Source organism: Mandrillus leucophaeus, unplaced genomic scaffold (assembly GCF_000951045.1).
Source record: "Mandrillus leucophaeus isolate KB7577 unplaced genomic scaffold, Mleu.le_1.0 Scaffold88, whole genome shotgun sequence".
NCBI classification, from domain to species: Eukaryota; Metazoa; Chordata; class Mammalia; order Primates; family Cercopithecidae; genus Mandrillus; species Mandrillus leucophaeus.
This window is the reverse complement of record NW_012109585.1, coordinates 5,656,651-5,679,315: the sequence shown is the minus strand read 5'-3', so window position 1 is coordinate 5,679,315 and position 22,665 is coordinate 5,656,651. Positions and strand designations below refer to the sequence as shown.

The 22,665-nt window shown below is 52.9% G+C and overlaps 1 protein-coding gene across 2 annotated transcripts in view; it reads right to left on the bottom strand.

Annotated features, from left to right (window-relative positions):
* Positions 1 to 1,108: 1,108 nt before the first annotated feature.
* Positions 1,109 to 22,665, bottom strand: part of SEPT8 (septin 8) — a 22,941-nt gene continuing 1,384 nt past the window's right edge. Inside the window, exons 2-10 of one of the 2 annotated variants that reach the window (XM_011969257.1) lie at positions 11,081 to 11,201; positions 9,895 to 10,090; positions 9,376 to 9,562; positions 8,158 to 8,319; positions 7,474 to 7,570; positions 7,127 to 7,295; positions 6,806 to 6,938; positions 6,472 to 6,662; positions 1,109 to 3,904 (exon numbers count right to left, since the gene is read on the bottom strand). In XM_011969257.1, coding sequence (XP_011824647.1) covers positions 3,901 to 3,904; positions 6,472 to 6,662; positions 6,806 to 6,938; positions 7,127 to 7,295; positions 7,474 to 7,570; positions 8,158 to 8,319; positions 9,376 to 9,562; positions 9,895 to 10,061 — 1,110 coding nt within the window. In that variant the 5' untranslated portion in view covers positions 10,062 to 10,090; positions 11,081 to 11,201 and the 3' untranslated portion in view covers positions 1,109 to 3,900. The remainder of the gene's footprint in view (positions 3,905 to 6,471; positions 6,663 to 6,805; positions 6,939 to 7,126; positions 7,296 to 7,473; positions 7,571 to 8,157; positions 8,320 to 9,375; positions 9,563 to 9,894; positions 10,091 to 11,080; positions 11,202 to 22,665) is intronic. The other variant, XM_011969258.1, reaches the window with a different exon arrangement.

The window sequence follows — 22,665 nt, the reverse complement described above, 5'->3', positions numbered from 1 at the left end:
TATGGCAGAAAGAAAGGTAGGTGGGCTCAGGGAGGAACAGGGCAGGGAGGGAGCATCATAGACCTGTCTTAAACTTGTCCAAACAGTGCATCCCTGAAATGAAGGAGCCAAGTCATTTGATGATATTTCCACCACCTAGGAGACCCTCCTCCCCCTGGCTTCCTGGAAAGTCTCTGTCCTTCAAAAGTTAGTGAATACTTTGCCTCCTTGCTGCCTGCCTTCCCACAAGTAGAGCTGAGCTATGCCTGCATTAGGGATGTGTTCATACCACTCTTCCTGCAGGGATCTCCATTTTCTCATTTTGGTCTTCCCAAATCTACCTGGCGCTCAATGGAGAAAGCTCCTTTAAAAAGAAACCCACGTACTTTTTACCACCTTTCAACCACCAGTCTGCTCTTCCTCAGCCAAACTTTTGCCTGTCCTCTAGGGCTATCTACCTCTAAAAAACAGTCTCAGGTCCACCAGCCCACATCATCAGGCTGTGTACTTTAACCTGGCCACACTTCCACTACTCTTCCATCATTCCATTGAGATGCCAAGGAGCAGCTGTAGGCTCAGGAATTAAGGGTACAGATTACCAGCGTTCAAATCTCAACTTCTCCAGTTACTTGCCGTGTAACCTTGGGTAATTACTTAAACCTCTGTGTTTCAGCTATAAAATGGGGATGAATGGTCCCTAATCATAGGATTACGATGAGGATTAGAGGAGTTAATGCATGTAATGTGGTTCCAAGCAGTTCTGACACTCAAATATTAGCAGTCCCATGGGAAGCCTTTTTGCTAAGGAGGAATGCTCCTTGAGGGCAGGAGCCCCTTTTCTCATGTCCTGCCCCCAGTTGTCCAATAAAGATTCATGGACCACAGACTGCACCTTTACCTTTCTGTGACTTTCCTGTGACTCTTCCCTCCATCCCCCACCTATCCAAAAGCTTTTCACAGATGCCTGTAGCAGGGTTTCCTATTAAAACAATTCCTGCGGAAGTAGATCAACCTCCACAAAATTCAAAGAACAGACAAGCTGTATTTTACCACAGTTGTAGCAGATTAATGGGCTTAGGAAACTTGTTAAATCAGAAAAGCTACTGCCCAAAAAAGACACCACAAAAACTCAAAATAAATGCAAAATTTAATGAAAAAAAATGAGTACAAAGTGAATGGAAAAGAACAAAAACAGTCAATGAATGCAGGAGTAAATGAATTAACACGTGAAGCAATTTTAGAAAAGCATGTTAACATAACAGACTAGCAAGCCACACGCGGGCCTCGTATCCATGAGCCCCACTTAACAGGGAGCCCACATTTAGACATACACAAACATATATGCAGTCAGTATGCACAATTACAAACCACCTAGATCAGGTTACCCACAACTAGAAAGACCATATATCCCCATTGGCCAGGGACAGGTCTGGTTTATGCCTGTTGATCTGGTGTAATTAATAGTATCCCCTTTCTCTCTTAATAGTCCCAGTTTGGACAACAAATTATATGGTGATTCTTCTACCCCAAACAAACATGGTTTATGAAAGACATGATAGTAAATGCCAACATGATCCTGTAAGACAGCCCTATTAACACCAACAAATGACAATGAGAAAAAGAAGGGTAAATGAGACCCTGCAGACGGGGTCACATTCTATGAGAGCTAACTTATTAAACAGTGGCAAGTTTTAAGCTCACTTTATGCACCAAGGTTTAATTTGGTCTCAGCTAAAAATGACAAAATTCCAAACACAAACAGCAGGGGGAGAGGTGCAGTGAGGCTTGCTAGAGGGACCTGTGGAGGCAGCTCAGACTTGAGAAAACGCATCTGTCAAGTGTCCCTGAAGATACTGGGAAGGCTTAGGCCCACAGGCAGGCAGCCAGCCACGAGTATGGCCTTTCAGTATACCCGGGGTGCAACCCGCAGGCCACAATGGACGAATGGCCAAATCTGCACACTCCAGAGTCCCAGGTTGGCCCATGAACCAGGAATTCTCATTTCTTATGTATCCGATGAACCTGCTGGGTCACCAGGCCTCATCTTCAGAAACATGTTAGCTGAAAGAGGCTATCTTAAAGGTCATGCTCTGACCCAACTGCATACACTTTCAGACACAAAATTACCCTAGAGATGAGCCACTGGCAGCCCACACTTGCCATGGATATATGCCAGTTTACCTTTTTAGATACCCTCACTGAAGCATCAGTTTTCAGTTGCAACCAGATGTGGACTTATTGTGAAGCTAATGAACCTTAATCTTCAGGGCCCCTTCTAAGACCCTGTACCTAATTTTATATTAACATTGTTTTTCTTAAAGAAGTCTGTCTAAATAATTCAAGCTTTCAGCCCCACAAAATTTAGATCCACCCCGGTCATAGCATAAAAACTTGGAGAATTGTCACTAGAACCTGCTCTGCTGTTGGAGCATGGAGCCCCTCACAGGTAAACGCTGCCTCTTCCTGGCCGTGCCTCAGTGGACGCGCACAGCTCGCCCCTCCGCCTCTCCCTGAGCAGAACAACATCTCAGGAAGGCAGGAGGAAGCCACGACTTGGTCCTGGAAATCACTAATGCAAGCCAGGCAGAAAGTGGGAAATGGTCTTGAGAAAGAAGACAGGGGCATGAAAAGCGAACTACCAACTCCACAATAAATTAGCACGGCTTCCTGTGACTTCCAGCCAGGGAGTGTGCTAGACTGTGAGCTCCTTGAGGGGAGCGTTGTGCATTCCTCTGGGTAGCTCCAGTGCCCAGTACAGTGCTTCAACATTAAAACTACCCTTGCTTTCGTCTAGTCATTTTCCATCTCCCATTTTACCAGGCCATATTCTCAACAGTGACATTCTCGGTGGCTTGTAAACCAACAGGAGCATAGAAGAATCAAAGCTGCTAGTACTTCCTTAAAATGTTCCCCTTTAGAGTGCAGTTGAAAGGGAAAGCTCCTTTGCTGCTCATTTTTCCCTCATTCATCTCTTCACCCAGCCAGGAAAGAAGCAATGACTTTGAGGTAACAACCTTTTTCCCACTGAGTACTCTTTGCATTTGGAATATGCAGGATTTGCTTGGGAGTCTTAATTGGAGTCAAACACTTAACACACACACGGAGTTGGTCCCTGTTTACAGGTAGCACCTCTGGGGCACAGACAACTGCTTTAGGCTGCTGTTCCATTTACATTCACAGTAAAAACGCTGGACATGGTCTTGTTCATGTTCCAATTCCATCCACAAAGAAATGCCAAACACTGTCATTACAGGAAGTTTATTACCCACCTCTCCCTGTATATGATAGGCGTACTTTATACATAAGAAAGGTTTAGCGGTATTTTTTAGTTTTTAAAAATCAGGAAATCTGTGTTACTTATGAAAATAATGGGAGAGGATATTATTTGTCTTGATGCTGGTGCCAAAATAAATATTTAGAAGTGTTTTAAAGTTATTAAAATTAAGCTCTAGGTTAGAAAAATTAAAATGAGGGGAACTGGGTGAATTTTGCAGCATGTATACCAGACCACGCAGCTGCACCTAGGGCACCATGTGAGTTGCCATCTCCACGCTGAACTATTAGGCCTAGCATCCCGGCTGGGGCCTTCGCTGGAGCGGCACATAACAGCTCCATCAGGGAATAGTGACACTGTAAATGGAAGACCAGCCACTGGCTCTGAAAAAAATAAACCTCGTCAGTTTTGGATTCCAGCATTCCTGGCTTTTACGTGTTTGCATAGAGAGGGGTGGCCCGCCAGGCCTGGGGCAGCCTGGGGCCAGGGTCGGGTAGGGGAAAGCAAGGCTGTAAACACTGGAGTCTGTACCAGCTCCCAGTCCGTCCTCACACCATGTTATGGGAGAAGGGTCACAAGGTGTAACTCAAGCAACTTAACACATGAAAGTCTAAAGTCCACTCTTGACATGTAAGTCTGTGCGTGCGTTAACTGAAAAATAAAAATAAAACAAACAAAACAAAAATAGACACATTAAAAGATATGCAGACCAAATCAAACAGAAGCAAAAGACAGCAAGATGGACACTGCGAAAGGGCAGTCAGTTTGGCATTTGTGACGAGCAAAGCAGAGAATTCACTTCCGTTTGTGGCGTCCTAGGCTGAGGGTCAAGATCTGATTCGGAAGTAATTTTGCAAAAAAATTGGATTCAAATTTAAAGAGTAAGTATAACCAATCAAAACCACTCAAATAAATGGTCATGAAAAACACCCCTGCCCCCATTCCAAAAATGCACTCCCGACTCACACTAGTCCCTTGACCAGGGCGGCAGGAAAGAGTATTCCCAGTCACCCCCCCTACCCCACTCTTGGCCTCCACAGGGCCGTCATGGGAAGAGAGTTTTCTCTCCCAGGGACCAAACTGACTGAAGCTTTCTAGCAGGTCCAGAAAACAGGAAAGACCTGTTTTCCAGGCCCAGGCCTAGAGAACATATCATGGAGCCCTGGCCACATAGGAAAAGCAGGGAGACCAGACACTAGTGACAAGCCCCCACCCCGAGGGCTGTGCTGGTGTCCTTTCAGCCTGCCTGCACCCACCTTCACTGGCCCTCACACCCTGAGCTGGCCACAGACCCTTGTCTGCAGTTTCTGAGTGGTTTCTCCACAGCTTTTTTCCTAGGGAATCCTGGCTATCTTTTCTTTAACAAGATGGCAGGAAGCAGAGGAAAGTCACTTTGGGTGCCAGCATCTGGGTCATAGACTTCCACCCCCTCCCAGGAAAATCCTGATTTCTGAGCTGCCAGCTTGAAATCTACACAGGTTCCAGCTCGCAGAGCCCCAACGCTCACCAAGCCGAAAGATGGGTGTGGGAGCGGGGCTGGAAGCAAATGCAGAGCAGAGGGGAAATTCACGGCTGAGGGGAGTGTGGGGCTGGGGTCCTCCCTGGGGACAGGTAGGGGCACATCTGTCCCAGCACTGTCAGCTGGGGTAGGGCCACCAGGCATCGGGATGAGGGAGACTACAAAAAGGAAGAGGGTCTGTCCTGAAGCAGAGGACAGACCTTAGGAGTGAGAATTGGCAACCAGTTCTGAAATGCCTGGTTCTGTCCCCATTTCCTCCAGCAAGAAGTCCTTTGAGTTTTTTTTCCTTGGTATGTGTTTGTGTGCCTCTGTGCATGTGTGTACTGTGTGCTGGTAGATATGTGCCTGAGACTGTGTATGTGAGATGGGACAGGAGAGAAAGACAGTGTGTGTGCACATGTGTATGCACATGTGGTTAGGAAATGCCATATTGGGGGTGGGGCGGGGTTGGGGCAGGGGCAGGGCTAACACCAAAAGCAACAGCCCAGGGCCACAGCTAACTATGCACTTCATGGCCCTAATGGCTAGGCTTCATTGCCACCAAGGAAGGAAGGGCCTGCGCATATACATCCCCAAATATCCCAGGAGGAAATGGATCCCAAGAATGAGGGCCAGGATGGGTTCACCTGCTTAGTTCCTAGGTTGGCAAGAGACAGATGGCACCCAAGATAGGCCAGGGCAGGGAGAAGGAGAGATGTATGAAATCCCCATAGTGTGACGTGGGATGGCTGTGAATGAGATGGGTGGGCGAGGGAGAGCCCCAGAAGCCAGAACATCTGGACTCCAGCTAAGTGTGTGGAAACAGGTTATGGATTGCCAGGGAGAAGTGACTCAGAGTTGTCCCCACCTGGCCACTCCGTTGACTGCACTCCTGGTGCTGAGAAAGGCCTCCCTGCCATCCAGTCTTTCTCTCCTCTCTGCACTCTGCAGGAACAACTCCAGCCTCTACTTGAGGGGCAGCTCCTCCCCCCAAAAGAAACCACAGAGGCCCTGTGGGAAGCTGCTTTCCTCCCTTTAGCGCTGCGGACCCTTCAGAACAGCAGTGTGGTGACCACAGTGTCCAGGAGCCTGGTGTTGGCTGGCGCGAGTGCCCACAGTTCTCCGTCACCACCTGCCAGCCAATACGGGCCCCACACCACTGCCCCACAGACTGAGGAGGGATGCGCCACAGCTGTCCAAGCAGAAACCACTGCGGCTTTTGGAATCTGGTCAGCTGGAGATGCTGACATTGCCAGGTCCTGTCCCTCCTCTGGCCTGAAAGACCATTCCCAGCATTCCCAGAGCCCTGCAGCTCTGCCCTTTCCAGGCTGCTCCTCGCCCGTGCAGCCCCACCTTCACCACGCTGCGGCAGGGCCACAGCTGCCAAGGGGGCTACAGGAGAGTGAATGGGTGAGCAAGAAATGGTGGCGGGGTGGGGGGGGGAAGAGGAGGAAGGGGGAAGAGGAGGAGAGAAAACGGGAGAGGGAGTGGTAGCACAAGATTGCCTGTGCAAGCAAGAGTGCATGACTATGAGAGCGATCCAGACCGCGAGACACTGGATCACTAGTGAAGGAAAAAGAAAGGCAACCAAGAAAGCTGGGGAGAGAGCCACTGAAGATGAGGGAAAACGAAACAGGAAAGGGGCAAGAGAGGGCGGGAGAAGAGCGAGAAGGGAGGTGAGGGACAAGAACGAAAGGAAGAGCCGTGGCCTGCCACCTACTTCTTCTTGTCCTTGTCCTTCCTCAGGGGCTGCTGCGAGGTGGCGTGCAAGGCCTGCGACTGCAGGGCCTCCACCGCAGCCTTCCGGCGATTGAAGGCGTTGGTCTCCTCCTCCAGTTCCCGGCGTTTTTCCTCCACCTTGCGCTTCTCCTCCTGGTGGACCCGCTTCAGGTGCTCAAACTTCTCATGGAGCTGGCAGCAGAAAGGGGACAGAAGATGGGAGGAGCAAGAAGAGGAGGGCTTGAGCCTGGGCCAGGAAGGCACCCCCACCTCTACCCTCAGCCAGGTCTTCCCTCCCTCAGCATCCCCACCCCAGTCCCCAGCCTGGCACATACCTCCCTTTCCTTCTCCTTCAGCTCCAGCTCTGTCTCCTTCACTTTGTTGACAAACATCTGCCTCATCTCTTCCTCCTTCCTCTGCAGCTCACTCAGGAATTCCTTCCTCTTGGCCTCATATGTCTCTTGTAGGCTGTGGAGACCCACAGAAAAGAGGCCAAGGATGGGATTATGGAGGAATGGGGTAGGGCAGAGCCAGAGAAATAGAATCACATGGGCACAAGGGGTAAGAGGATGGTGGGGTCCCCCAGGGAACAGATGCCAGGATGGTGTGTCTGGCCACAGCTGTGAAGACAGGCTCACTCTGGCTCAGGCTGTCACCTGAAGGGCTGGCTGTCACCATCGCTGTCCTGGAAGCCCATCTCCTCCAACTTGCAGCGCCGGTAGAGCTCGTAGTGCCGGCTGTGGGTCTGCTCGCGGAGGTCTTCCATGTTCACCCGGATCAACATTTCCCGCAGCTTCACGAAGTCGCAGTGATTCTCATTCTCCACTGAAAGCAGAGGGCCAGTGGGGTATTAGGCAGGCATGCAGGCGGGCAGACTCCAGAGTCAGGGTGGGCACACAGGTGCACATGAGGAGGAAACAGCACAGGGTACTACAGGCAGCAGGGCAGGCCAGGGGACACAGTTCTACCCCCAGCTGGGGATGTACTTCCCATCCACACTCACCCTGCACCACTCCCCAGGGGTACTGCCGTGCTCGGACCAGCTTGTTCCCCACCTTCACCTCCTCGGTGCTGCCCACTACGGCGAAGGGCAGATGTGCCTGGAAAGGGGCCCAGGTATGCGTAAGCCCGGAGTTGACACAGGCTAATGACAGACTCTCCCTCCCTGCCCTTGGGTCCTAGGGAGGGGCAGCCAGACCTGAACAAAGGCTCCAGGGCCAGATGCTTGCTTCCTGGCTCTCTTCTTGAGAAATGTCCCAGAACTCCAAACAGGGGAGTGGGCTGAACCCTCAACCCCCTCCCTGGTGCTCCTGATTCTCCAGGCTGTTCTGTCAGCCCTCAGGCCTCCCAGGGACCATTAGAGCTCCCTGAAAGGACCTGTGAGCCTGGCTCCCTTCCAGGTTCCCAAACCCTTAAGCCTGCTCAACTCCTTCCGTTTCCAGGCTCCTCCATGAGTCCAGATCTTATGACACCCAAACCTGGGGTCCTCAGTGTAGGCCCACTATCAGATTCCTCCTGTCCCCTGCCCACAGATGTAGGACTGGCCAGCTCCAGATGCCCACCCTTCTGTCCTGGAGAAGCTAAGGCTGGAATCCTGGGGAACAAGAGTCTCCTGGGGCTGTGTCAGATCTGTGCCGGCTCCTCGCCCTCTGGCCCCAGGGCCCTGAGGCCCTCGCCCAACGCTCACATTCATGACTGCATTAATCTCTGCAACAGCCTCGTCATCCGTGGGAAACTGGTAGATCTGGACCCCGTTGCTGACCAGCTCGCCCATGATCTTGATCTTGAACTTGTGGAGCTCGCTCTTGGAGATGGTGTCAGCCTTGGCGATGATGGGAATAATGTTCACCTGCCAGGATCAGGGGAGAGGACAGCAGGCTGGTTGGCTCTTTTGAGCAATGGTTCCCATGCCATGGCTAGCGATGCCCAGGCCATATCCCTGGGCAGGGGGAAGGAGGCCAGAGAGATGGAGCCACTCCCACAGGCAGCCGTGGTGCAAACCCAGCCACCTGTGGCCATTCTGATGGGTTTCAACAATTGTCTGCAGTGCTTCTTACAGCCCTGGTTCCCCCAAATCACCATCCAGCCCCAAAACTGGTCCCCCTAGGCATACCCAGCTTTGACCCAGAATCCTCTGAAGGTCCTAATTGGCCTGGGGCCTGACAGAAGGAGTGGTCGGGGGCTGTGCTCCCCACTGAGCAGGTAAAAGGACCCATCAGCAGTAGCCATAAGAAGATCCCAAAATCTCCCACACCCAGGCTATCCCGTTTTTCACAATAAAAATGAACTCCTGAGATGGGAAGGCAGTCACGTGAGAGCTGACAAGGGATGTGGGGCCACATGCCCTTCAAAATGCACAGCTCTTCTAGCCCTTCCCATAAAGCTGCCTCTCTTCTCTACCCCTACAGTACCCAGCCCTCGTTCACATCGCAATTCTGGGCCTTAACTCTCCTCTCCCTGATGGGCTCAGAAGGAACTAAAGGACACTTATATCAGGGAGGAAGGGGGAAGTGAAGGGAGGAGCTAGAAATTAGGAATTGAGAGATAGAAAATGAGGAGAGAAGAGCCTGAGATGGGAAGGGAGGTTCCCTGGGGTGAAGGGCAACAAACACTATTGGGAGCAGGAGAGGCAGCAGGGCTGAGAATGACAATGATTCAGCTGCAAGCAAGGGGCTCAGGGTCAGACCCAGGGCACAGGACTCTGGAGAAAGAGCCCAGAGCAATGGGGGCCACTGGAGCAGGAGGGACAGACGCAAGACAGAGAGAGGACCAAGCCAATAGGGGGCCATCCACAAGCCACCGACTAGATCCCTGAGGACCATGGTGGACAGGCATGAGGCAGCCACCACATCGCATCGCAGCAGCAGACTATGGAGCCTGTGACAGCGGGTGGGGACAGGGATACCTTGCTATCTAGTTTCTTCATGGTCACCAGATCCAGGGACTTCAGGGAGTGCCCCGTGGGCGTGATGAAGTAGAGGCAAACGTGGATCCTTGTGTCATGGTAGTCGAAGAGCGAGCGGCGGATCTTCAGCTCCTCCTGCAGATAATTTTCAAACTGCGCATCGATGTAGTCAACTATGGGCCTGTAACTACAGACAGCTCCATCACCCAGGAGGCTGCCAGCTGAGATCGGGGGCTTGGGGCTTGGGGGACTCAGGGCTCGGGGCCAAGCCAGGCTGCCCCCTGGCCTTTTCTTTCTGGGAACAGCTTCTGCCGGAGGATCCCTGACTGGATACAGGCAGCTGACCCCTTCTCCAGACACCTAAAGGAGTAACTGGTCTGTTGGTGACCACAGAGCCTCAGATACTCCCCAAGAGGCACTCCCTGGCCCCCTGCAGTGTGAGGGCTGGGCTACTGATATGGGGACCAATGTAGGTGGGGTGGGAAGAGGCTGGGTGGGGCCGCCCTTCCCGCCTCTTGCCTCTCATCCTTATTGATCTGATCCCCAAAGCCCACGGCATCCACAATGGTCAGCTTGAGCTGCACGTTGCTCTCCTGGAGGTCGTAGGTCTGGGGCCGCAGGCGCACGCATGCCTCGTGGTGACTGGCTTCCTCAGTCTCGAAGGTCGTGTTGAAGAGCGTGTTCATCAGTGTGGATTTGCCAATGCCAGTCTCCCCTGGGCAGTGAGCACAGGAGGGGAACAAGTGGGTGTCACAGGCTGGAACTGGGGCTGTCTTTGGCTGGTGGCCAGGCCAGGCAGGGCTCAGGCATCCATGGCCCCTGGACAAGAGAAAGGGGCAGGCCGCCCACCCCCATCCCTCATCACCCCCATTCCCCAGGAACTATCTTTTCCTGTGGCCTCAGAAATAACCTGTGGAAGGAAGAGCCAAAAGGTGGACTTGGACAGAAGACATAGCTGTGTGTGATGTGTGATGTGTTCCCTCAAGGAGCAGGGAAGAGGCATAGCCGTGCGGCTGGGTAGACACCACTGCAGACCCAGTCACCTCACACATAACCTGCTGTACACAACACCCTTCCCAGGACCAGGGTGGTCACGGGACCAGGAGGGCCAGGGTCTAAAGCCACCAGTGGCTCAACCCATGCGCCCTGGACAGCCCTAGCTCCACATGGCTTTAGCTGGGGGAACCCAGGATGGGCTGCTTCCCAAAGGGCACCTGCAGAGGGAACAGCAGAGCACTTTGTGCCCTTCTGGGACTCCCAGGGAACCTCTGAGAGCCTCTCTGCTTGGGGCTGTATTTGTTCATATGCGTGCCGGAGCACTTACCACAGGATATGGTGATGAGGGGCAGGGCTGTTTACCATAACGTCCTTGACACAGGGTAGGAAGCAGTAAATGAATACATGTTTTTTAAATGAACAAACAAATGAATAAATGAACCTAAATCTCTGTGATAAACACCCACAGTTTACAAACCACTTTCATGTGCCCAATCCAGTTTACTCTTCCTGACAACGCTGTGCCAGGCCCTGGCTCTAACTCCATCCTTGACCTTGGCAGAGACACCAACCAAATCCTCATCCTGACACCCCCAAAGTTTCCCTCTGCCTGGGAAGCCCCCTCGTAGCCCAACAGGGGGCCAGAAGCACCCCCTCTCCCAGGAGGTTCTCACCCACCCTCTGTCTAAGGCCAGGCCCTGACACTCACCCACACAGAGGATGTTGAAGCTGAAGCCCTGAGTGACCGACTTGCTGACCAGCTGGTCGGGGAGGCTGTCAAAACCCACATGGCCGCCCAGGGAGAGGCTCCGGGGCTCTGGCTCTGCATTCTGCCAAGAGAGAAATAAAACAAGACATAAGCCCACTGGAGAAGAAAGGTCAAGGCTGCGGGGGCGGGCGCTAATTCTGAGTTAAAACAGCGAAGCAGCCCTGCCCGATGTCTGAATTCTCAACAAATCTCAGTCACACCCTGAGTACACCCAAGCCGAGTTTCCCAAGCCAACTCCAGGCCAAGTTTCCCCAGAGGGAGCCCGATGCCCCCAGGGGGAAAGGCCCTTCCACTCTGTGACTTTGCTTCCCCTGGGATGGCCAGGGATGCCTGGCCTGAGGGCTCCATCTCTCCTGGCGTAGGTGGCCCCAGGGGCTGTGGCTGCTACCCATAAGGGCCCACCTGTTTTCCTACTCAGCAGGAGGCCCCAGATGCTCCCAGAGGCCCAGATTACAAAGTGCATCTGTTCCTGCAGCCAGCTCTGAGGAGACGGGGGATGCTGCCCCTGCCTAGTCCTCCCAGGCCCTCCCACTGAGGCAGGACTCAAGCAGGGGCAGGTCTGGTCTGACCCCCTCACACGCGTGCTCCCTCAGAGGGGCCTCCTGTATCAGCTGGGCTCGTGGCCCTCCATGCTCACCACTGCTCCTCACACACCCATGTGTGGGACTCATGCATGGACCCTGCTAAAGGAGCTGGCCCTCACTCAGACAACCCCCCACTGGGGCTCAGGGGTGGGTTCCAAAGGGATCGAGACTCTGAGGACTCCTCCCTTCTGCCTCAGTGGTGTTCTCTAGAGATCCCCAGCTCCTGGCTCCTGACTCCTGCCACCGTCCCACCCCTATCTCAGTCCTGGTTGTCTAGACAGAAGGTTCCAGGTGAGAATGTGGAGGCCTGGCCTTAGCAGAGAGCTGGGCGGCAGGCCCTGAGTGAGCTGGGGCCACTGGAGCCGGCCCAGCGCTCTATAAAAGGAAACCACAAGGACCTGAAGCAGAGGGTCATGGTCACATTCCATCTTGTGTGGCTGGTTTCTCTGACTCCCTGGAATGGGGTAAAATGCTGCCTGAGGGAAGGTTCCCAGGCTCAGCCCCTCTGGAGGGCAGACCTTAGATAGCTCCATGTTGTGCAGAATCCTGCCTCCTCCATTCCTGAGCCCCACTGCCCTGAGACAGCTAGAAAGAGGAAGGAGAGGAAAGGAAGGAGAGAAGGAGAGGAAAGGGCAGCGGATTCAGAGTTTCTCCTGCCCATAGCCACGGGGCGGGGAAGCAGGTCCAGCTGAGGACAGTCCAGGAGATAGGGCCGGTGGCAGATGTGGATACAGGCTCAGGGTCAGGAATGGATGGGTGGCCCTGGCTCCTGCCCTGCAAAGGCATCTCTTCAGCACCCGAGCAGCTGACCTTCGCTGCAGCCCACTGCCTTGGCCTGAACCCCTCTGGCCATCCTTCCCTCCCAACCATAGAACCTTGGCACTCAAAGCCAACCTTCTCCACAATTGATGTCTACCTCCCCACGGCAGCCTTGCATCAGTGACTCCCAACCTAGACCCCACATGGCTCCTCTGGGCAGTTGTACCATCCCCTCAAACAAGTCAGGGCTAACCCTAAACCTGCTCTCTCCCATTCAACGGAGCCTCTTTTCTTATAGCTGACCCTTTCTCCCCATCACCTAGCCCCAAAGCATCATGTCCCAATCTCCCCACTCAAGCCCAGGTCTCCTTAGGGCTGCAAATATAATTGGACAAGGAGGTCCCAAAGGCAGCTTCTTCTCATTGGTGCCCACATAAAAGTAGTTAATGAAGCCTAGGAGGTGCTGGGTCAGATCCAAACCCCTTAGCATGGCGTTCCAGGCCTTCCTCACTGGCCTGGTTCCAGCCTAGCTGGTAACTCTGAGCTTCCCTTTCAAACTCTACCCCTCCCCTGGGCTCTACAGCTTACTCTACCTTTTCCTTGGCACCCACTCTCACCTGGCCCCCAAGCACTTACATTCCAGACCCCTCACTTGCCAGTTATCCTGTTTCCTAGTACTACTGGTTATCCTTTTTTAATGCATCTTGATTCTCTACCTATTCTATAAGCTTCTCGATGTTGGCTGCTGGTTGGGGAGGTCAGGTTTTTTTTTTTTTTTTTTTTTTTTTTTGAGACAGAGTCTCGCTCTGTCGCCCAGGCTGGAGTGCAGTGGCCGGATCTCAGCTCACTGCAAGCTCCGCCTCCCGGGTTTACGCCATTCTCCTGCCTCAGCCTCCCGAGTAGCTGGGACTACAGGCGCCCGCCACCTCGCCCGGCTAGTTTTTTGTATTTTTAGTAGAGACGGGGTTTCACCATGTTAGCCAGGATGGTCTCGATCTCCTGACCTTGTGATCCGCCCGTCTCGGCCTCCCAAAGTGCTGGGATTACAGGCTTGAGCCACTACGCCCGGCCGGTCAGGTTTTCTTTTCTTCCCTCCCTCCCATTATTATGCCCAACATGCTGGACAACGCTACCATTTACAAGTTACTGAACACAGCCTCCAACTGCTACGGCATCGGGGCACCTGCCCACCTTACACAGGGCTTCATTATTTAGTCTCTGTTCCACCTCCTTATGGCAGCTTGAGGATCAAATGGAGGACACAACAGTTAGTCTAGAGCTTTTTTCTTTTCAGGCAAGACTGAAAATCTCCAAAATTTAAGGCGTGCTGTGCTTGCAGAGAAGGCTATGTGTTTATTCATCCTCTTCTTCCAAGGGGTGACACAATCAGGATGCAATCCAACATCCTGTAGTCTGCCGCCAAACCCCACCAAGTCAGCTGTGTCTGGAAACCACACACACACAGACACACACACACACACACACGGACGCAGAGCACTTACTGAGAAGCAGAGGCCATTCCATTCCTGTTTTCCCCCACTTTCTTACAGGTCTAGGCTCCAGAGGCTAAGTGTAGCACTGGGGATTGTTGGGGCGGGTCTCACATAAACCACCTGTCCACGCACAGCAACTGCAGAGTGGCCTCCCCTCACACAGCTCGACTCTTTCTGTGGAAGTGTGGGGTACAGGGAGGTCATCATCCCTAAGTTGTTGCCCAGACTACACTCTGTTATTGCAGGGGCCACACATCTGGGGCAATATCTGTTTAGGAGCCCCAGGGAACAGTCAGGGGTATGAGTCTATGGAGCATGCATGTACACACACGTACACACACAGAATGGCCACTGGCCCTGATGGAGACAGTGTTGTTACCTTGTCCCAGGAGACTGATCTGACCTCCAGGCTTTACCAAGGGGTAACTCTCACTAATGCCAACTCCCTGATCATAGATTTGGCATCGACACGTGATCTAAGTTGCATTACTTGCTCCAGGGTGCCTGCCCCAGGCATCTCTACCAACCTGAGTGGGGTTACAACCTAGGAGGAACCAGCAGCCTCTGAAGGACCTCCTGCACATCTCAGCTACCATGACTCAGAAATAGTCAGGTCTCCCAGTGGCTACCAGAACTGCAATTTGGTGGGTAAGACCACAGCTCCAACTCCTGGGGTGGGAGCCCATCAGCATGATCCCATGATTGGTGCAGGTACAGGCAAGTGACACAGGTTGAGCCTTTATGACCATCTTGAAATCATTAGGGGAGCTAGCCTAAGGCTTCAGTCCACTCACAGGATGGCAGAGCCAAGAAAATCACAGAGAAGAGAGGAAGCCAGTGTCTGCCCTATCTCTGGGCTTTTCTCCTTACCCCTGGCCATATCCTCTTTATCACTGAGGCTAGTTGACTGGTATTATCTATTACTTGCAACTGAAACATCTTCAGTGCCATAGGATCCAAAGTAAAACTCTTTGGATGCAGAGGAACAGGGAGAAAGCAAGGAGAGCCAAGAAAGGAGGGACAGTGTGGAAGGTAAAACAGCTCAGTGTTCACAACCAAAGGAAGGAATGGATGTCTGAGATGATACCAACACCTCACTGAGGACCACCTTATGTGAACTAAGCCGAGTGATTTACACCCAGGCTCTCATTTAGTCCTTCCTCACTGTGGATGACAGACTCCACGATTATCCCCATGTTAAAGGGGAGGAAACTGAAGCACACAGAACCTAGGGAACTAACCAGGGCAGAGCAGGGACCTAAGAGGAGACCAAGCTCTTGTCCCAAACCACTCTGCTACATTGCCTCCCCTGTTCTTAGCAGGCTCCTAATTCATTCATTCAGTCACTCAACACACACCCACTGGACATGTCTGCTGTGTGCCAGGAACTGGGATGGCTGCCAATGAAAAGATGAGGACATCAGATCCTTGACCTCAGAGGGCTAAGCCTAAGCTCAAATGCCTTTAGAAGCCAGGCAGGTAACATATATAGGTGAAGGGCAGCACCACCCTAATAACAATGGCAACAACAACAGACATAACTAACATGTATTGCATGCTTGCTATGCGCAACCCTAATTTAATCTCATTTAGTCCACACTTCGGCCCTATGACATAGGCCACAGAAGCCTCCCCATTGTCCAGATGAGACAATAGAGGCATCAAGAGAGTGTGTAATTTGCCCAAGACCACACTGCTCAGGAGAGCAAAGCCAGGATCTGAATGGAGACAACACGACTATGAAACCCATGCTTCTAGTCACATCACTCTCTGCCTGCTGGATGAAAGACAGCAGCTAATTCAGCCAAGTGTGGGGGCTCCCGAGGAGAGGTGAGAATGACAGAGAACTGGAGAGCCTGTGCTTATGCTCAATCCATGGTGGCCGCAGTTCCACAACTCGAGCCAACTGTGGGAAAGCAGGTCTAGTGTTGCCAAATCTTCCCATTTTTAAAGAGAACCCAAAAATCTCTCTATATATATACATATATATATATGTATTTTTTGAGACAGAGTCTGGCTCTGTCACCCAGGCTGGAGTGGTGTGATCTCAGCTCACTGTAACCTCCGCCTCCCAGGTACAAGCAATTCTCATGCCTCAGACTCCCCAGTAGCTGGGATTATAGGCACGCAGCCACCACGCCCAGCTGATTTTTATATTTTTAGCAGAGACAGGGTTTCACTATGTTGGCCAGGTCGGTCTTGAACTCCTGACCTCAGGTGATCCACCCGCCTTGGCCTCCCAAAGTGCTGGGATTACAGGTGTGAGCCACTATGCCTGGCCCAGAAATCTATATTTTTATGTGAAATTCTGTAATTTTTAAAGATTGACAACCAATACAAACTGAGAATACCATGAGGGCCCAATACAACACGTCAGTGGGCTAGTGTGGGCCAAAGGCCTGCCAGTCTGTAAGCCGGCTCTGGTGGGAGTGAGCTGGAAGGACCCTGCAGCCAGGCTCCATTTTCAGGTCAGGAAGCCCCATGGCAGACTGCTCTGTGGGGAGGAGTCTTCAGGCAGGACAACTTAACTTGGACCCCAGAGAGAGGTGGACCCAAAGCCTCTGGCTCATTCCACACACCTAGCTCCCTGAGGTGCTCACACAGGGGTGAGCGTTCTACACATCTTCAAAGTCCCAGGATAGAGAGAGTTGGCTCTCTGTAGAGCTCTGAGCTCTACATATGCAATGAGAAACTCCATGGGGCCATTATCCCCTCTCTAATCACTAACAAGCTTTTGGCTCCTAAGCCAGGCCCCAGGCTTCTGTGTCATCATTTCTTTGGCACATCAAAGACGACAACCAAAATAATAACTTCTCAGGCCGGCTGCGTACCTCCATGCCCAGCCGTCCAAGACAAAGTGGAGAACAGCATTTTGTTATGCAGCCCAGTGGATAACTAGGACGCCCTTTTCCTGATCAGGAAATGCTCTGTCTGAGCCTCCTAGAGCAGCCCTCATCACCAGCCAAGAGGAACTGCCCCTTTTACCAAGAAACAAGGTGGGATCTGGGAAGAAACTGCATCTCATGGTTGCCCACACACAAAAACAGGTTTTTTATCCAGAAGGAACTGGAAATCTATTGAATGTCTAAACCAACAGAGCCGGGGAAGCTGTGGGTGAATAGAGACGCCTGTGATCCAAACCCCCAAACTAGGCTGATTGTTGCAGTGGGAGTAGAAAGAATACCCCACCATAGGTGGATTAGCTACTGAATAATGAACAAAGAGCAGCCCCTAGACCCCAGGCTTTCCAGAGTTCTCCAGTGCCTTGGACTTTGGATGCTTTTCTTCCTCTGGGTTCCCATGCCTAGCACCCACTCACCAGTGTACCCAGTCAGGCAGACAGGAAGTCCACTCCCCAGGGGAGCTCTAGCCCTGAGGATGGCCCTATTAAGTAACTGAACCATGGCCCCAGGAGTCAATGGACCACTGGGCGCCTTCTCCACCCATGTTCCTGGCACAAACTATGCTAGCCCCGGCTCCAGCTCCTCCCAGCAGCCTGGGCCTTAAATAGCCAGAGCAGAGGCCTCTAGCCAGAACCCATGGTCGCGGTCATAAGCACAACTGTCCTTGAGCCTGAGAGGAATCCTAGGAATTTTCCCAGGAAAGGCTTCGGCTCTGGTCCCAGGATTCCACAGCAAGCCTCTAAGCCCAGGTCAGAGGTTACGGGAAATAACCAAGGAGACATATGTGGGAGGATAGGGGTGGGATGCTGCTACCCCGGGCCAGGAAGGAAGAATAGAGGCAGGATATACCTGTCCCAAATCAAGAGGACACCTGGGAGCCAAAGCATCTTTCTCCTACAGTGGCAACCGAAAACTTGAGAGAAGATTCAAGCAAGGATCACCCTCCATGGTCCCAACATGATGGCAGTCAAGGTAACAGGGAGATGGCAGCTGGGCTGCCAATCATCCTCACAAGGCCAGTCCTACTGCACCCATCCTGGGAAGAGAAGGAACTTTGGGAGCAAAACCATCCCCTGACCCTAATACTCCATTCTCTCTGCTTCTCTCTCTCACCAAGAGGCACTGTCTTCCCTTTCTGCGTACAGCCAGCCAGGCTGCAGCTTATTAATTTGGGATAGTATGTTTCACACTTTTGCCATCAAAATCAGATTTCCAGGAAACTAAGAGCACAGTTACTGGTAGCTGGGCCAGTACTCGCCACCCCAACCCCTAGGACAGACACATTCTTGGCCTTTATTGTGCTGCCTGAGAGGGAGTGGTCTATCCCACCACAGAGATGGGGAAGGCGCTCTGGGCTGCCGAATGTACTAGAACTCCAGGCATTCATATTTTCTTACTTAGCTCAGGGACTCCAGCAGCAGCCACCACTGCCTTGTAACAGGGAAAGCCACGAGTGGTCTGGATATCAATGGCAGGAGAAGGCAGTCTCTGTTTCACAGCAAATGAAACCCCTTGGAGGGAGAAAGTGGGCAGCAAAGGTGCCCCGCCTTCCGTCCAACCCCAGGATGGATGCCAGTGCTGGAAAGGGACGGAAGAATGCATGGGCACCAACATGGGTTGGCGGAGGTATGGGGGTGGCACTGCTATACTTCTCTGCTGCTTGTCCATTCACTCCAACACCAGGCAGAATGTCAGGTTTGTACCCAGGCCCAAGAGCCAGGTCTGACAAGTGGGCTTGGGTCCAAACCCACAGCCCCTCCTGAACCCCAGGCATCAGGCAGCCCAAGCCCTGGAGCCCCCTCAGAAAACAGCCAGCCACCTGCCAGTAACATGGGCCCCTGTACCTTCCTCTGCTGGTTCTGTCCCTCTAATTTGACCTCTAGGATAGGGAACACCTGAAAGCCATGTGTCCTGAGGAGAATATCTAATTTGCCCCAAGAACATGTAGGGCAACTGCACGCAGAGCCAAGATGCCCCCTGCCCTGTCCTCCACTGCCTCTTCCCAGGCCCAGTTCTTATAGGAGCTCTGAAGGTTCAAATGGCTCCAAAAGAAGCCAACAGAGTGCCCCAGCTCTACCATGAGGGCATGGAGACCCTGGGAGGGTGTCTCTTCCCCAGTCAGATGTGTCTCCCTCCTGCCTGCATAGCTTCGCATCTGGTTGTCTGGCAAAGCTTTTGCCTTGGGGGCCATGCCTGGGGATCCTGACACTCAAGCTGGCAGCACAGAGGCAGGAAGACTGGGGAGGCTGCAAGAGACACACAGAGGCCAGCTGGCCCTCAGGCCCTTTGCTCTATCATCCTGCAGCTGCGTGCCTCTGGTAGCTGGACTTGAGCCACAGAGACATTCGTGGTAGCTACTGCCTCAAATATAATATACGCTTCCACCTAGCCCATCCGAGGGCTCAAAACGCAAAGATATCCACCCTCTCTGTCATCACCGGTGTTGGAATTTGGATCTTGTTCCCCCTACCTTTACTGGCCAATGACCAAAGTCTGCATCCTCACCCAACCTTGGGCTGTTAGCATCAACAAGATAATGCGCTCAAAGCACCCACTGCCCTCCCTGCTATCCAAGGTTTTTGACACAAGTCAGACCCTGGGTTCCCAGGCTCCATCCAGTCTCCCTCCTCCTTGGCCCTGAGCTCATCTCCTGATTGCCATCCTCTCTGTTCCTATCACAGTCAGTCTTTTAGCATGTGCTCCCTGGGCTGCCAATGCTTCCCATCAGCCCTGCAGTTGTGACCCACTGCAGTCAAGACCCCAAGCAGACCTTCCCAAGGTGGGCACACATAGCATGGTCTGATGCCCAAGACGGAGGGCGGGCAGGCAGACTCACCTCCTGGGGGAGAGGGCAGAGCTGCGGCTCTGCAGGTGGTGCTCACATGTGCCCTGAGAGCTGCACGGGCATCTCTTGCTCAGCTCCCGTTTCTCTTCGGCATGGCTCAGCAAGGAGGCTACTGGCCGTTTTTACAAGACGGGGAGATACCACTCTGACAGAGACCTTGAGCCCCACTTGGGTGAGGGCTCTCAATTCCTGCTTCAGGAGGGACTAGGTACTCCCTGGAGAGCCCGCTTCTTGGGGAAGTATCAAGATTGAGGGGGTGACAACGGAAGTGACAGATGGTGCTGGGGATAAAGCAGAGATGGGGGTAAGTGACTGGCTGGGAAGAATGCCAATGTGAGGCTGCGTGCTGCACGTTTCTTCCTCTCCCACTCAGCTTCACTTTCCCCAAGCCCTAAAGGGTTGCTCACCACGGGGTCTGAACCTATGAGATTCTGGCAGGAGAAAATACCAGAGCTGGCCCTCGGGGAAGGAAGGGCTGAGCCCCAGAGTCAAGATTCCAGTTAGGAGGAGGGGCACAGCAAGAGTAGACAGGAGTCTGGCTGCCCAAGGAGGGCAAGGGGCAACACACCCTCCCCAGAGGGCTGCTCCACACACCCACACACAGGGGATGCCCACCCTCATCCCAATACTGATCTAGGGTGGAGCAGAGCCCAGTCAGGATGCCAAGGCTGTTAGCCTGTGGTGTGTACACCATGCTATGTGAGGACATAGGAACCCAGCACACATCCATCTCAAAGTACAACTCTGTATGCTGTCTAAGCTCCAGGTCAGGACAATTCTCAGGACTGCAAGGCTAGTCTGACCACTGAGCTGGCCAGAGGGATAGTGTAGACCTGTCATGGCTCCATCACATCCTGGGGCTTGCAAGACACCTCACCATATTTCCAAACATGCCACGGACTGCAATTAACCCTCCATAAACTCTTTGAGGAACCAGTGTGGCTCTGCCCATTTTACAGCAAGATAAAGGCAGAAATGATTTTCCCAAGATGACAAGCCAGGAGGGGTGAATGGAGTCCGGACTTAAAATTCAGGCCAAACTCCACCCAAGGTCTCCACCCAAATCCAACCCTATCCAAGTCCTCCCAGCAGGCTGACAGCCCAAAGTACAGAGGGTGTGGAAGGAGTCCATCCCTCCAGCTGAAGCTAGCATAGCAACCAAGGCCCTGCGCTCAGGCTCTACGCCTGTGCCTGAGTCAGTACCCTCTCTGTGCCCTGGCCACCCCGCAGCTAATACCCAAACTCCTCACAGGAATGATCCGAGAGCAAACACAGGACCCCAGGGGAAGGCTTGTCCAGCCCACAGCCTGGCCTCTCAGCTAACCCTCTGAGGACCATCTCTGGATGAGCAGGGATGGAAGCCCTACAGAGAGTTCCATGGACAGGGCACATGCATCCTCTGCTCCCTTCTTACGTAGGGCGCCAGTCCTCACATCCACGTGGACAATAGGTAGCATATATTATTCATTGTGTCCTTATCATGTGCCAGACACAGCTCTGAGTACCTCCCCCGGATTCTCTTGTTGAATCCTCACGGTACCCCTATGAGGGAGGTAATATTTCTATCCCATTATACACATGAGAGCACCAAGGGGTTAAATAACCTGCCCAAGGTCACATGGCCAACAAGGAGTGTCTAGGATTCCTATCAGGCTTTCTGATTCTGGTTTCTCTACATACCTCTCCCACCTGCAAGATCAACTGTTAAACCTCCGGCCACGGACAAGACCCAGACATAACTTTCTGGTCAGCTGGGCACAGAAAATGCACACAGACACACAAGCAGAGACGCCCAGGCACTCACGGGTCTCTTGGCCTCCAGTTAATCAGCAGGTCTGTTAGGATTCAGGCATTGCCCTCCTCCGGTACATAAATTCCAATTTATAGTACGGGGCGAAGTGAATCTCTGAGTAGCCCAGCCTCTGAATCTGTTCCTCATGTATTTAAACTTACTTAACTGACATATGGCCCCCCTCCCCAATGGGAATAAAACACCCAAGTCTAGAAATTATGAAACCAAGAGCTCCTGCTTTAGTCATGCACATTTCCAAAGTAGACCAAGAAATGTATTTTCAGATTAAAGGGAAAATTTACATATATAAATTCGGATGACAGTATTTATAGCATTAATTACATAAGTTCTGGCTCCCTTATTTAGCCCCAGAACCAATTCGTTATCGTTCACATATTCAGAGTTCCCCCCTCCCTCCAACAGCCCTGGGCCTCCCTTCTCCTCCTCCTCCTTCTCCCCCTCCTCCCCCTTCCAGCCGACCAGGGCCTCACATGCTGGCAAGAGGACACAGCTTCCTTCACTGTCACAGCCTAGCCTTCCAGACACACCCAGATCCAGCCTTAAACAGCAGGGGACGTCCAGACACAATCCCCCAAAGGCCTCCCTCCCCCGAGTGAATTATGAAATCTTGAGTAAGTTGGCAATCGGCAGGTTCGGGCCCAGTGAGACCCCTGCAGGGACCACCAGGGACGTCAACCTTCTGAGGACCTGGACTGGGGCCCAGATAAACGCCCACTGGACTGAGTCTGGAATCCCTCCAGCTCCTGGCGAATGGCTGCCGCAGACCCGACCACTGAGGCCTGACCTGCCTGGAGTCGCACCCAGGATTCCGGCGTGGGGAGCGGGGGCAGAGGGGAGCTAGGGAGGAAGGAAAAGCAGGCCAAGGGTCTTCAGGACTCAAGTCTGCAACTGTCCTGAGCTCTTGTGGGGGGCTCCATCCTCCCCGGTTGTACCTATCCCGCAGCACCTGTGCGGCTAGGACTCTCCCCAAGTGTGCAGAAAGAAACACCCTGGGCGATAGGGTCCGGAGTGTCTCGGACCTCCCCTGCGGGCCCCGCGGGCGCCACTCTGTCTTCGCACCTGCCCGGAGCCAGGCGGGTCTTTGCTCCTTCCCGCGAAAGGGGTCTGCCTTGCCTGCGCCCCAGGAAG